General features: G+C 31.6%; 1 protein-coding gene across 1 annotated transcript in view; it reads right to left on the bottom strand.

Moving 5' to 3' along the window:
* Positions 1 to 14,361, bottom strand: part of LOC145297514 (propionyl-CoA carboxylase alpha chain, mitochondrial-like) — a 139,081-nt gene that overhangs the window by 19,104 nt on the left and 105,616 nt on the right. The window contains exons 19-21 of the mRNA XM_080143415.1: positions 13,257 to 13,355; positions 6,699 to 6,752; positions 939 to 1,079 (exon numbers count right to left, since the gene is read on the bottom strand). Coding sequence (XP_079999541.1) covers positions 939 to 1,079; positions 6,699 to 6,752; positions 13,257 to 13,355 — 294 coding nt within the window. The remainder of the gene's footprint in view (positions 1 to 938; positions 1,080 to 6,698; positions 6,753 to 13,256; positions 13,356 to 14,361) is intronic.

The raw sequence follows: 14,361 nt of genomic DNA on the forward strand, positions 1-14,361 counted from the left end.
TCTAAATATTTAACTATAGAGTTGCTATTTTCCCCTGATTTCTGTAAAAAAAAAAAAACACATGCTAAATATGGAGATATTTTCCTAAACATAAATTTACACTTTTGGAGGATGATCTATCGATTTTAATTTTACTGATATTTTAAAATCAATAAATATTATTTGATCGTTATTACCAGCAAAGGAAGATTTTGCTTTAAACAAAATCAAATAAAAAAAAAACAATCAAAAGAATCGTTTTGGCATCGGAAAATAGGCACCAATTTTTCTGATTCCGATACCCCCAAATTCGTTGATATTTTCGATTCCCGATTCCGATTAATCATCACAACTGGTCAAATGAGAACAAAAATCACACATTTTTTTTCCAGGTGAATTGGAAAAGGATTAAGAAACATTCGTAAATTTTCCTTAAATACAAAAGGAAAAGATGTTTATCTGTAAAGAAATTGTCCTGATCTTTGCCACATTTTTAAAAACCATATCCCCCATTTTTTAAAAAATCACATGATCAAAATTTGTAATAAAAACAAGCATGAAAAGAAGAAAAAATATATAAAACAAACTTTGTACTTTCCAGAAAGTTTTAGACAGATTCTATATTTTGTAACTAAAGTAGACTTTTTTTGGTACCGCCAAGAATTTGTTCCAAAAGCTATTTATTTATTTTGGAAAGTCAATCTAGACTAAAAGGTGCAGTCAGTTCACGCAAACAGATTTTAAATTTGTCATTAATCTGCCTTTATTCCCTTTTAATGTCTATTGCAAACATTTCTACCAACAAGTCAGGAGTTGGATTTAGTTGTTAGAAGATCTTTGATTAGCTTATTTCAAATATTAAAACAGACTAAGCCTTATCCCAAATAATAGCAAGATTGCAAACCTATATATATACATATATATATATATATATATATATATCAGATTGCCATACTTACCATATCTCCTGCAGCCACAGAAATGGATTTGAGAATTCCAGGCATTGGTGCTAGTAACATACTAGTTTGGTCAATTTCTGGCTTAACTGGCATATATTTCTTGAAATTGGCCGCAGTTTCATCAAGTACTTCTACTTTAAACTGAAATTAAAAGAATAAAAGATACAAATAAAAGTCAGGATTCAAATTTCATCATTATGGTAATAAAGAAGTGATCCAGTGCAGAGTGCCAGTTAATCCATAAAATAGGAATTTTATTAAACCAGATGAAAAGTCTAATTAAATTTGAAACACCTGTGCTCTACAGAAAGTTTATTTTACAATTAAAAAAAGAAAATGAAAAATGTCTACAGATAAAGCATAATATGTATACATGAAAAATATTAAGCACTAGCATGGATACCCAGCATTGCCTAGGTTGACATGAAGTTCCGTTTGGAACACACCTGCTATACTAATCATTTTCATCATGGGCAACGTGGATACCCCAACAATTTCAAAAATAAAAAAAAACGGATGAAAACCTGTAAATTTAATCACCCAAAAAAAAGAAGTATGTGATACCCTCTCCACCAGATATTTCGGCAGAAGGGATACAAAGAGAAGAAACTATTCGCTGGATATTGAGCACTGGAAAGAACACCCCCCCCAAAAAAAAGTAATAATTAAAAATAAATCATTACAACTTTTGTTTCAATAAAAATAGCAGCGAATGCTCGTTCAATTGCAAAAAAAAAAAAAATTAGCCAAGTAGGCAGAACCCTAAAAACAATGAAGATCTACCAAAAATAAATCCCAAAAACAATTAAATTTTTCGTCATTTTATGTTTCTAATGTAATCCTCCTTCCTCAAAAAAAAATTTTGGGATTCGTTTTATTTATAAAATTGGGATTCGTTTTGTTTATAAAATTATTTTGGGATTCGTTTTGTTTATAAAATTGTTAGGTGAAAGTACAAAATGGTCTCATAAAAATTAATTAAATTTATCGTTATTTTATGTTTCAAATGTAATTACCGGCCCCCACCACAGAAAAAAAATAAAGAAAAAACAAATTGTACTTATCATGTTTTGCCCCCCCCCTTTGATCGCCAAACTTGAAAATTGCTAGAGACGACATGTCTCATTGAACGCTTTGTGGCCAAAAAGTGGGTACTCATTTTACATTAAATTTATATAGAAAAGTGTGATCTCCCACTTTAAAATGTTAATTTTTTTTTTTCAAAATTACTTCTTTCATATTATGTATAAAGACTGCTAAAACGTAGTAGGCCCCAAAAAAGTAGGGGTAAACGACGCTGGATCACGTCGTAAAAATTTACCTTTTTAATCAATGAGATTAACATGAAAAAAGAAAAAAAGTGTAAACTGTGGAATTTAGAGTGGGCAGTAGATCTTTATTTCTTTAGGTGTTAAACAACACTGGGTCACATCGTAAAAATTTACTGATTTTTGTCTAGCCGTTTAAAGAATAATAAAAACAAACAAATGAAATGTTCGGAAGTTTCTAAGAGGTAAATAACTAAAAGGTTTTTTAAAAAAAAAATCGATGTTAGCATAATAATTCAAAATAAATTAAATATGTTATCAATATAATTATTGTTTAAAACAATTTTAAATAGAACATTTAAAACAATTCTCTCACTAGAAACATTAACATACCGCTATTTAATAAAATCGATTTTTCTTAATGTAATATGCAAATGACATGATTTCTTAATTGTATATTTTGCAAGAATCATACTATATACAAAACAAATAAAGGAGTAAAGTAAGGAAACTTTCGTATATATTAATCAAATTGTGAACAAACAAACAGGAATGTGAATTTATAGATTATACATAGTTAACGTGTTATTTGCATGTTTTCATGGTAGATACATTTTATTTAAAAGGAAAACAAAAACATTTATATCAAATTTCAGACACACTATACAACTATAAATCTGGTATTAGGGAATAAGAAAATAACATTATATGTTAATCGATTAAAATGACATTAGCTACTAATATATGATTAATTAATGATATATTCATAATCTACAACTTAAACATTGAATATGATTCAAATGGTTTGAAAAATTAAAGTATCACTTTGATTAAAGACATTGGCCCATTAGATCTCATTCATATAAATGAGGCACCAAATAATTTCTTTAAAAAAATCTATAAGATAATTTTTAAAAAATCTATAATTTTTTTAAAAATCTATAAGATAATTTTTTAAAAATCTATAAGATAATTTTTTTAAAAATCTATAAGATAATATACAAAAAAAAATTTATATGATAATTTAAAAATAAAATCTATAAGATAATATATAAATATTTGAAGAAAGGATTAAAGTAATAAGTATGAACTTATTTGCATGAGTTTGCAATAATAAACCACCAACTCATTTCCAAAAGTGCAATGTAACTTTTTGTGTGAACTGCTTTGCTCCTTACCATATTGTGTAAATTTTTTTTTGTTTTTTTTTACTTCAGTTGAAGTTCTCAGAAATCAAGGGACCCGCAACCTGGGGCTAACACTTGACCTCTATGTGAGATACATAGATATTCAAATGTTCAATTAAACTTCTTTGAGTTAATAAAGAAATTGAGAACATAATTTTCATCTCCCCAATTAACCATTTTCATACGTTGTAGTATATCTTTTGTTCTGGTATCTTGGTCTTACTGGATTCCAGGACAAGAATTTATCTAGTCTGGTGGAGTATCCAGCTTTGTGCTATTACTTAATATAATATCACTTGGACGAGGTGCACCATTCCTTGTAAAAGCTAATGTGCATCAACCATAAATAGGAGATCTTATCAGCCGTGAATATAATGTGATTTTGAATATTTGGTTAGGGTTTATTTCTCGAGAAAAAGTATCATCATACAGAGAGACCTTAAACACTCGAGGATAATGTCTAGTAGGCATTCAAGTTCTCTCCAGTAGGCATTATCTTGAAAGTATAGCCTCTTGACTTCTAAAATATATCATGTACTCACTGTCCTATTTATAAGAAAGTCAATATTTCACTTTCTAAATAAAATAATAAATAACCTTTTATTTTTAATTTGTGTATTTTCAACCATTTTTTTACACAATAAACTCGATAGTAAAAGATTTATATAACCTGGGACTTGATGGATTAACTTCCCTAAAATCTATTGTAAAATGGTTAACTCTAACTTTAAAAAAAAAAAACAAGAATAAGAATTTTTAGATTTTGATTTCAGAAAACAATAGTAATTCAAACAAAAAGTCATATCTGAATGCAATTACCTCCCTTGAAACACAGCTTTTAAAATATACTACCATTTTGGAAAAATAAATGGTACGGCTTTCATGCTCTCAAACTATTTGAACAGTGGTATATTCTATTTGAACAATTCTATATAAAAAGTTTTTTTGAAAAAAAAAAATAAATGCAACTTATTTCATCTACATCTGTTTTGTGTCTTCTATTTTCATTTCTAAATGATAAAAGCAAAAACCAATTGTTTATTTTTCTTCTTGCATTAAGTGAAAAGGGGAGTTGAACCAAGTAATATTTCTTCATCTTATTAAATAATTGGTTATTTAGTATCAAGTCGTTTTTTTCCCTTGTATATGGCACAAGGCAATGAAGGTTTGCATGACCTTGAACCAAACTTGGGGTTGATAGAACATAGCACTGTTTTCACAATCAAAGCATCATTGTATATGGCGTTAAATTAGCTCTTATTAATCTAATTCTACTCCAACTCTAAAATTTGATCTATTGTCGATAATCTGAGGTTATTCACTGACAAAAGGGCATAAGCAACAAGATGTGTGGATTGATGGGTTAACTATCAAATTATTTTCATTCTTTTTCTCACTTTCCTTTTGTTGATCTGTCTTTCTCTTTCTTGAACTCTTTTGTCTCATATCTTTGTCATCACGAGAAAGTACAGCAATTGAAATTCTGTCATAGATGAGATGGGCATTTTTCATCAAAACAGGTCTTGTATGGTTTTTATCAGACATTCAATTTTCAGGTGTTATGGTCTCTCTCCTGAAAGCTAAATAACTAATGCCTAATGCTGCCATACAGTAAACCACATGCTTTTGAGGATCCAAAGACAATATAGGCTCAAAACAATGACTATCATACTCCAAGCTTTTGTGGTGACATACTAGAACAGTAAAATTCCATTCCAGGATGCTGATGTTAGAGTTATTATCTAATCTATTTACTATTATGAGATTTATAACTTCTTCAAATTTAATTTAATCTTTATAATCAGAATTAAGTAGAGCGGTATTGTAATAATTGTCATCGTCATCAAAGATACGATTCTTGGCTGAAACCGTAGAAAATTAATTTAAATGCCTTTTTTTTTAAATTTACATACACATATACAGGGTGTCCGTAAAGTTATTATACAGTCTTACAAGTTACTATACAGACACCCTGTAATATATTAACAGTACAGTAATATTAATACAAATATAATACAATAAGACTGTATAGTAACTTTACGGACACCCTGTATATTAATCTCTATTTTATTGTATAACAAAATATTGAGCTTCTATCTTTCACTGCATTTTGAGAATAAATTCACAGCTCCACAGGAGAATTTCTAAGTGAGTTTAATGTAAATTATTTAATCAATGCACTAATATATGTGTGCATTACAGAGGATCAGAAAGACATCAATACCATCAGTTTCAGATCCAAAACAAAAGGGACAAATATCTCATCTAAGTTGAACTTTCTCCAGACTATACTTATATTTAACTCCTGGAATATACATATATATATATCATTTTTAGCTTCGTTTAGTTTCGTATATACAAACATGTATAATAGTTTATAATTTGTTGATATTATTTTCATAAGTATATATACACAACTTAGAATTTATAAATTTACTAATTATTAAATAGAACATTTTGGTAGAAGGTTCATAAATTAAAATTGTTAGTACGAATAGTTGGGTTTAATGACTTTGTTTGATAAAAATTCAATATGGCGTAATGGAAAACTATAAAGGTAACTGAAGCTTCTCTTCCAATTTTCGGATATTTACCATGTCAAATTACATTTTAATTCCTTTTGACGGATTGATTGTTGCTATTTCTTTCTGATGAGTTAAGGGCATAATAGATTCACTAATTGATATAATAATTAAGTGATTGATTTTGTGCTACAAAACAGATACTGTCAAAAATTGTATAAGTCCACTGAATTAAAGGAATAAATTCTAAGATGGTCAACATTATGAATTTTGGAATATAACTTTTTGTCATTTATTCTCTATATTGTTCTGTAATTACACTGAACTTCTTAAATAAGGATTGATATATTTTATAAGAAAATATATTTCTACAGATATATATATATTATTAGTGATAGTACGACAATATTTTCCCTGATTCTGATATAATTATACAGAAATAGATACTGTCAAGAATTGTATAAGTCAACTGATTTAAAGTAACAAATTATAAGATGGTCAACATCATGAATTTTGGAATATAGCTTTTTGTCATTTATTCTATATATATATATATATATATATATATATATATATATATACACACACACACACTTGTGTGTCTGTTACCATCAACAGACATTTCAAAATGTAAAAAACTTAAATTAGTATCATTGACCACCAAAAATTTAGATTTTACCCATTTTTAAATTTTATACAATCAAATAAACAGAATTCTTAAATTATAAATTCTTTCATTATTTATAAAATAATGAAAAATGCGATTTTGAATATTCTACTTACCACAGTTCCAAAAAATTGTATGTTCATTTCACCAAAAGAATTATGAGATATAAGCTGAAATAAAAGGAAAAAATTCATTTCAAACATGAAATATGGATTTTTAATTTTAAAATTACAACAATTATTATAAACACATGAAATATGGATTTTTAGAGATTATAATTTTAAAATTACATCAATTATTATAAACACATGAAATATGGATGGTTTATTTAATTAAAATCTTAAAATTTACATCCATTAAATTTATATAACTAGATTCACTAAATTGTTTTTATTTTTATTTTATTTTTTGGTACTTGTGCACATAGCGAACTAGACGTAACTAAACAAACGCTCGGATTTGTCCGGCGCATGACGTCAACAGCCGGATAAAACCGAGCGTTGCCGATTAAATAAAAACAACGCTACAACAAAATAACTGTACAATGAAATTGTAAAATGTAGAAACATAAATGTAAATAAATTAAAAACCAAAAACCTACCGTTCATTTATGTTTTTTTATTAATAATTTAATTATTATTTTATTTTATTTTTTTTTTTAAATTGTTTTCTGTTATCAAAAGAAATAAATAAATAAACAAGTTTTTTTTAATAATAGGAAATTTTTTTCGTCTGAAATGTTTGGGGTTTTTTTCTCAATGTTTAACGTAAAACTAAAACAAATATTGTCATTTTTTTCCCCAGAAACAAGGACTTTTTTTTTGTTTTGTTTTTTACCGGAATTCCTACGAGATATATACAGTATTTTTTGTTTTTTTTCTCAGGAGGATATGTTTTTGAAGGGCTTCAGACGACGGAGAAGAGGTAGCGATTGTGATAGGAAGCTCCTCCTTACCAACCGGGTAGCTTTCGGCTATATGGGTTAATATGGAGTCAAAAGGCTGCCTACCAAACTTTTGCCTCCACATAAACTCAATAAGATATGTGTCCAAAAGTTCCCGGTTGGTACCGCATTCGCGTTTATTTCGTTGCTTGGCTTCCTTACACATCCGCTCCACATGATTTGTGGTTGCCTGTGTTACGGGATCGACAAAATTCAAGCTGTGGTTCACCGTCAAATGGTGATACCCATCTCCTCCCACTTTGCTATAAGCCCTTCAACAGTCTGATACGACCGTCGTCCCCGGCAAAACGTATTTTTTTATTAGTGGAAGGAGGGTTTCGGCATTCCTATTTGGTACAGTGACCAAGAAACCCTCCTTTTCGGTGGGGTCGTATCCACCGAAGACCCAGACCGGTGTCAGAAGTCTGCCGACGTTGTGTTTCCTACGGTTAATACGGACTCGTCGATTTCTACCGTATGGCCTGGGCCTCCAATCTGCCGGGGATTCCTGAGAAAATAGCCCCTGCATATATCATGCAGGAAATTCTTCCAATCCACAATTGTGTGGCGAGAACGTAGCCCACATTCGCGATGAAGGTTTTTGGTCGAGGCCATCTCGAAAGCCCATAAGTATATTACTTTTAGGATGCATGAGATGGTCAGTCGGGAATATGAGAAGAAGGTCCCATTCCTGATGGAGGTCCAACAGCGGCAACTTCTACACCTCCAACCGTAACCGTCGGAAAGGCTTGCTCTCTTTGCTATTACACAATCCTGGCCGCAATGTAAACACCTTTTCTCTTCTGCCACCAATTTTCGTTTCTGGCAAAAGTTTAGGGTAGCCTCGGGGGTCTGTAGCTGGTCCGCAAGGTTAGTAATATTCCTTTTTATTTCGTCGGTTATCTTTTTTAAAACTCTCCTCGATTAAGCGTTTCTGGGATTTGTTACAGTCTTCCAATTGATAGCGGTTATCTCGTCTGCTTAATCGGTAACGCTCGGTTATATCCGGCCGTTGACGTCATGCGCCGGACAAATCCGAGCGCTTGCTTAGTTACGTCTGGTTCGCTATGTGCACAAGTACCTATTTTTTTACTCATCTTCACCCCAAACAAGGCATATTGCCAATCTATCTATATATAAAAGTGAACGTGTCTGTGTATCGGTCTTTCTGTGTGTCTGTGTACATTTCCCTAGGCAATAAGTCTGTCAATTTTAAGTCTACAGGCTCGAAATTTGATATACAGGGTACTGAGATTTGGGAAAATCAAGGTGATCGGTTTTCAGCCAGAAATTTGGCGATTAAGGGGTCAAAGTTCAACGATTTGACCTTTGAGAACTCTACCAAACTCCTTCTACAATTTGGGGTCTAACCACTTAAAATTTTAGATATAGGTTCCTTGGACATGGATCTAACTTAATAACTTGATTTGAGCCCAAAACAATAATCATAATAGGGTCATAATAGGGGTCAAAGTTTAAAAAAATTGACCTCTGCGGTCTCTACCAAATTACTCAGACAATTTCTGGTCTAAACATTTGAAATTTGACATAAAGGATATTCAGAGATAGGGCAAGCTTTTTAATCGGTTCGGGTCGAAAACTTTTAGTTACCAATATATAAATGTATGTATGTATGTATGCATGTTTTCCCGAAACTTTTGACAGAGGCAACAGATTTTACAAAGATCAGTATCATTTTAAAGCCCGACCTTTCAAACGACAAATATCGAAAAATTGGCTAAAAACATTAATATCTTCACCTTAAACTGGGCACTTTTCTACATGAGAGGGGGGGGTCGCTTTTTTCGCCGATATTTTTGAAAGTCATCCTCTCCTTTTGATTGTCTAGTCTTAATTTTTAAAAATGTCACTTCTGGTTTGGCGGTGGTCGTAACAGCATAGACATCAGGTTTTTTCCACATTCTTTTCCTCCTTCGCGGTACGGGTTCGAGCTTGCCTTTCTACTACCACATTTTTTTTGCGCTTAACATACACATCCAAACACCCAGGCAACGCCGGGCTGAAATGCTAGTATATCTATAAAAGTGAAAATGTGTGCGTGTGTCTGTCTGTGTACATTTCCTTACACAATAACTCTGTCAATTTTCTGTCTACAGACTCCAAATTTGACATACGGGGTATTGAGATTTGGGAAAATCTTTTTATACCTGTTTCGGCTACAATTTTTGCTGTTAAGGGGTCAAAGTTTAATGATTTGACCTTTGAGAACTCTACAAAACTCCTCCCCCGATTTTGGGTCTAAACTGTTGAGATTTTAGATAAAGATTCCTTGGATATGGATCTAACTTTATAATTTATTTGAGTCCAAAACAGTAAATGTTAAGGGGTCAAAATCGGGGCCAAAGTTTAAAAAAATTGACGTCTGTGGTCTCTACCAAATTTTCTCTATGGTAGTTAAGGAATACTCTTATATAGAAAGGCATTACCATACATATTCACACTTTTTAATATATACATATGCACATAAATTATGAACAGTACATAGGGCCTGAGCAAAACCAGGCGGAACTGCTAGTATATCAATAAAAGTGAAAGTGTCTGTGTGTATACATTTCCCTACGCAATAACTGTCAATTTTTAGTCTACAGACTCGAAATTTGATGCACAGGGTACTGAGATTTGGGAAAATCTTTGTGATCTGTTTCGGCCAGAAATTTGGCTGTTAAGGAGTCAAAGTTCAACGATTTAACTATTTGAGAACTCTACTAAACTCCTCCGTCAATTTTGGGTCTAAACACTTGAAAATTTGGATATAGGTTCCTTGGACATGGATCTAACTTAATAACTTGATTTGAGCCCAAAACAATAAATGTTAAGGGGTCATAATAGGGGTCAAAGTTTTAAAAAATTGACCGCTTTTTTTTTTTTTTTTTGCTCAACATACACCTCCAAACACCCAGGCAACGCCGGGCTGAAATGCTAGTTGAACATAAAGGGCTAATTAAGAAAGATTAAGATGTTGGTTTACATTGCATCTGAACTTCTGCATGTCAGCACAGTTTCAGAAGCAGGTAGCAGGAAGGGAATTCCAAAGTCTAGCTGTTCTAGGAAAGAAGCTATTAAGTAGAAAACTGACATTTAGAGACCTCAACAGTGAAGGGGTATAATTTTGTTGCCAAGCGGGTTTGTCTGGGATATGTACATCAAGGGAGCACAAGTGCAAGGAGTTCATCAGAGGACATTCCATTAAAATACTCATAAAACAGGTACAGGGTTAATAAGACACTTGACATTTTCTTTCTTTGACTTTAATTGATTAAAAATCTATTATGGAGGTTGGCTTTCAAAGGTTAATGTCTATAAAATTCATGAATCAAATAAAAATTCACAGAAAATTCTGCTTAGTTGGTTTTTGAAGGGATCCTTTTAAGGGTTCCAGCTGGTAGAGAGATTTTTTTGGAGAAAACCATTTTAAGGAAAACTGTTTCAGTGATAATACTCAAATGTCAGCAAGTGCAAGAAATGTTATATAGAAAACAAACAAAATAATGAGTACAAAAACAGGATTTTGATGTTTAAAATGAAAGTTTACATAGAATGTTTCTTCATATTTTGAGAATGCTTGCAGGACAAAGAGTATTCGTTAGCTAAGACATCAAGGAAACCAGAGTTGATGATTTAAGGGCCGTGGATTATCCATTGATTTGAAAAATCGTAATCAAAACTGGTCAAAAATCAAGTTCGAAATATACCTTTTGAAGATACAAACAATAATGTACATCAAAAATGAATAAAATGCATTCATCTCAACTACGGTTACACAGCACAGCAAACCGTCATGCTATTTATGCATGTAAATATAAAACTCGACTTCTGATTATATGCTATGTGGTTGGTTTATATTTGAATAAGGATAAAAGCTTGCTTTTATCTGAGAGATATAAATTGTTTCATTTTTAAAGGCGACAAAAATTGAATGAAAAGAAAAATATTTCTGTTATACAAGTATGGTTTATTCTAAGGATCAATTGATTGAAAGTTCATTTGTTTTCGTTGTAAAAAATTCAGTGAGAAATGTTAGGAGTATTAAAAGAATAAGTTTATGCGTTTATTTTTAATGAGCAGACAATAGTGTGAAACAGTTAATGCATTGTGTTTATGTATATGCGTTGATATCACAGTGTTTATGCTTATAATAATACAAGTTGAAAAATGTATTACTTGGCTTGCCCAAACACCTGACAGAGAGAAACTGGAGTAAAGCAGATGTTAGTTCTATCGTAGACTTTGGCTTCCAATTTTAATCGAGGGAAAAATCTAGCTTTTTATTCACTCAAGGTGCATCAAAACAACAAATTTGATAAATTCAGAGAAACATATCCAATTGGCTTAAAATGTTTTTGTGCTTTTATTAATTAAGATGAGTGTATACACAGAAATGATTTTAAACATTTTCATTTTGGGCACCAAAGGGTCGGCCTAACGTTCACAGGAAACAGGAGTTGGAAAAATTACATTGAGAGTATTGTCAGGACCACTGCAAAAAAGGTAGGTTCTCTCTACCGTGCTAGAAAGCTACTAACGCCCGAAAGTATCCTGTACTTCTATAAGGCACGCCCATGTATGGAGTATTGTTGTCATATTTGGGCTGGTGCATCTGCTACTAGTCTCTCGCTCCTGGACAAGGTTCAAAAGAGAGTCGCCAACCTGATAGGTCCTGAACTGTCATCTAAGCTTCAGCCTCTGTTTCATTGACGAAATGTTGCATCCCTCTGCGTGTTCTACAAGTATTTTAACTCTATGATGAGTTAACAAACTGCAAGCACTTGTACCCCTTCGACGTAAATACCCCCTGACAAACAGCTAAATCTCACCCTTTCACAGTAGAGATCCCTAGATGTAAGAGAGCTTTCTACTCCAGTAGTTTCTTCCCCAGAACCAATAGACTTTGGAATTCCCTTTTGGGTTCCTGTTTCCCCAACTGTACTGACATGCAGAAGTTCAAGTGTAACGTGAACTGACATCTTGCTGCCCAACTCCCTACATAGTACCCCTGTAGCTTATGTCCCTGATAGTAGCCCCCTACATCAAAGTGGTGATGTGCCTTGTTTAGGGTGAAAATGTAATAAAAAAAATTTTTTAATTTTTATTTGATAGCCATCGGTTATTAACTTTAATCCCATTCTCTCCACCATAAAAACAATACTTTCTAAAACAAAAACTTATATGGTTAAAATCTCTTGGAGAACAAATAAAAAATATATATATTTAATTTCTAAAAAAAAAAAAAAAAAAAATTAATTAAATTCAGTGCTTGTCTAAAATCTTCCTATCCCCTTATATTAAAAAAACAAAAATAAAGAAAAATCTGTATGATGTACATACGTATGATAGAAAATATCATATTCCAAAAATCACACAAATTAATCTAGTTATACTTTTATACAGAAAATAATTTTTTTAGCGAATTTGAGTCTTTTCAAATGCCTTGTCCTCCATGTTAAGAATGGTTTTCTAAATTCTTGCAAGTTTGAATTATTTGAAGTTATCTCCGTTATCTTCAGCTTGTTTTCAAAATGATGTTGTGAGACAGTCACTCCTCAGTTAGCCATAAAAATTTGATTTCTTATTTAAAAATAAATCTACTTTGTCAATTTACAAGATTTTTGGAATATGATATTTTCTTTCCGTCATGGGTATGTAGATCAAATTTAAAATAAATGGAAATATGGACAAGCACAAAAAAATCTAAAACTATTAAACTTCATACCTGAAGAGTGTGTTTCTTCCCATTAATACTGGCAACCATTTTTGCTTGGTATAAATTGAATTCATCAGGAATCGTAGCTGTATGGCCAGCCACAGTCACCTGAAAAAGATGACAATTGCACAGAATTAGGATTTAAATGTATGTTCAGAGGTACAAAATTTTCAAATACAAGGTGGTCGCTAGAAAAGCAAGAAATTTGAAGGTCAGTTTAGATTATGAATAAAATGTGTGATTGCTATTTTTTGATTGGTGCCGTGTGAGTGTTGTAAAAATAAACCGTGGTTTGACGCTGCAGTGAATTGCACGGACAACATTTTGAATATCTATGAGTATAATATAACATTTGTCTTTGAAAAACTTTGTAAAAATTATTCTTTGTAAAAATAAATCGTTGTTTGACAAATTTCCCGCTTTTCTAGCGACCACCCTGTACATTTAAATAAAATAGTCAGAAACCTATCACTTAAAGCTCTTTCAACCAGCATTTCACCAGGACATAGTCACTGGTAACAAGAAAATAAATTGACAAAAAAGAAAAAACAAAAAGAACACGATTCAGAACATAAAAAAAATGTTGGGTTTGTATTACTGTACACAGATTCCAAAAAGTTGTCAAAAAACAAATATATAACAAAAAAATGTTATCAAAGGCAAGATAAGTTACTTTTCTACCAAACTGAATATATTTTTTATTCAATGTAACATGTTTATTCAGCTCCAAAAACATGCAGTGTTTACCGATGTATTGGACAATTCAAAATGGCGCCCGACTCTCTCTTTAACATAGTAAGTTTGGGAAAAGGTGTTACTTTTTTTTAATTTTTTTTTTTTTTTTTTTTTGCTCAATCACCACCCTTACACACACTTCCACTTTCTTTTCTGTCTTCGCGTCACAGGTTTGAGCTTGCCTGCCTACTACAACTTATTTTTTTTTTTTTTGCTCAACACATACCTATAAACACCTGGCCAATACCAGGCATCCAGGTTAGTCTTTAATAAATTCAACTGTGCAGCAGTTAAATAACGCATGGCATGAAGCAATGTATAACACCAACTAGCATAGATTCAACTGATTTGGTCACATGATATACATACTGCAAACTAG

The sequence above is a fragment of the Euprymna scolopes genome, chromosome 18, assembly GCF_053919585.1.
Source record: "Euprymna scolopes isolate OS-2025 chromosome 18, ASM5391958v1, whole genome shotgun sequence".
In the NCBI taxonomy this organism is placed as follows: domain Eukaryota; kingdom Metazoa; phylum Mollusca; class Cephalopoda; order Sepiida; family Sepiolidae; genus Euprymna; species Euprymna scolopes.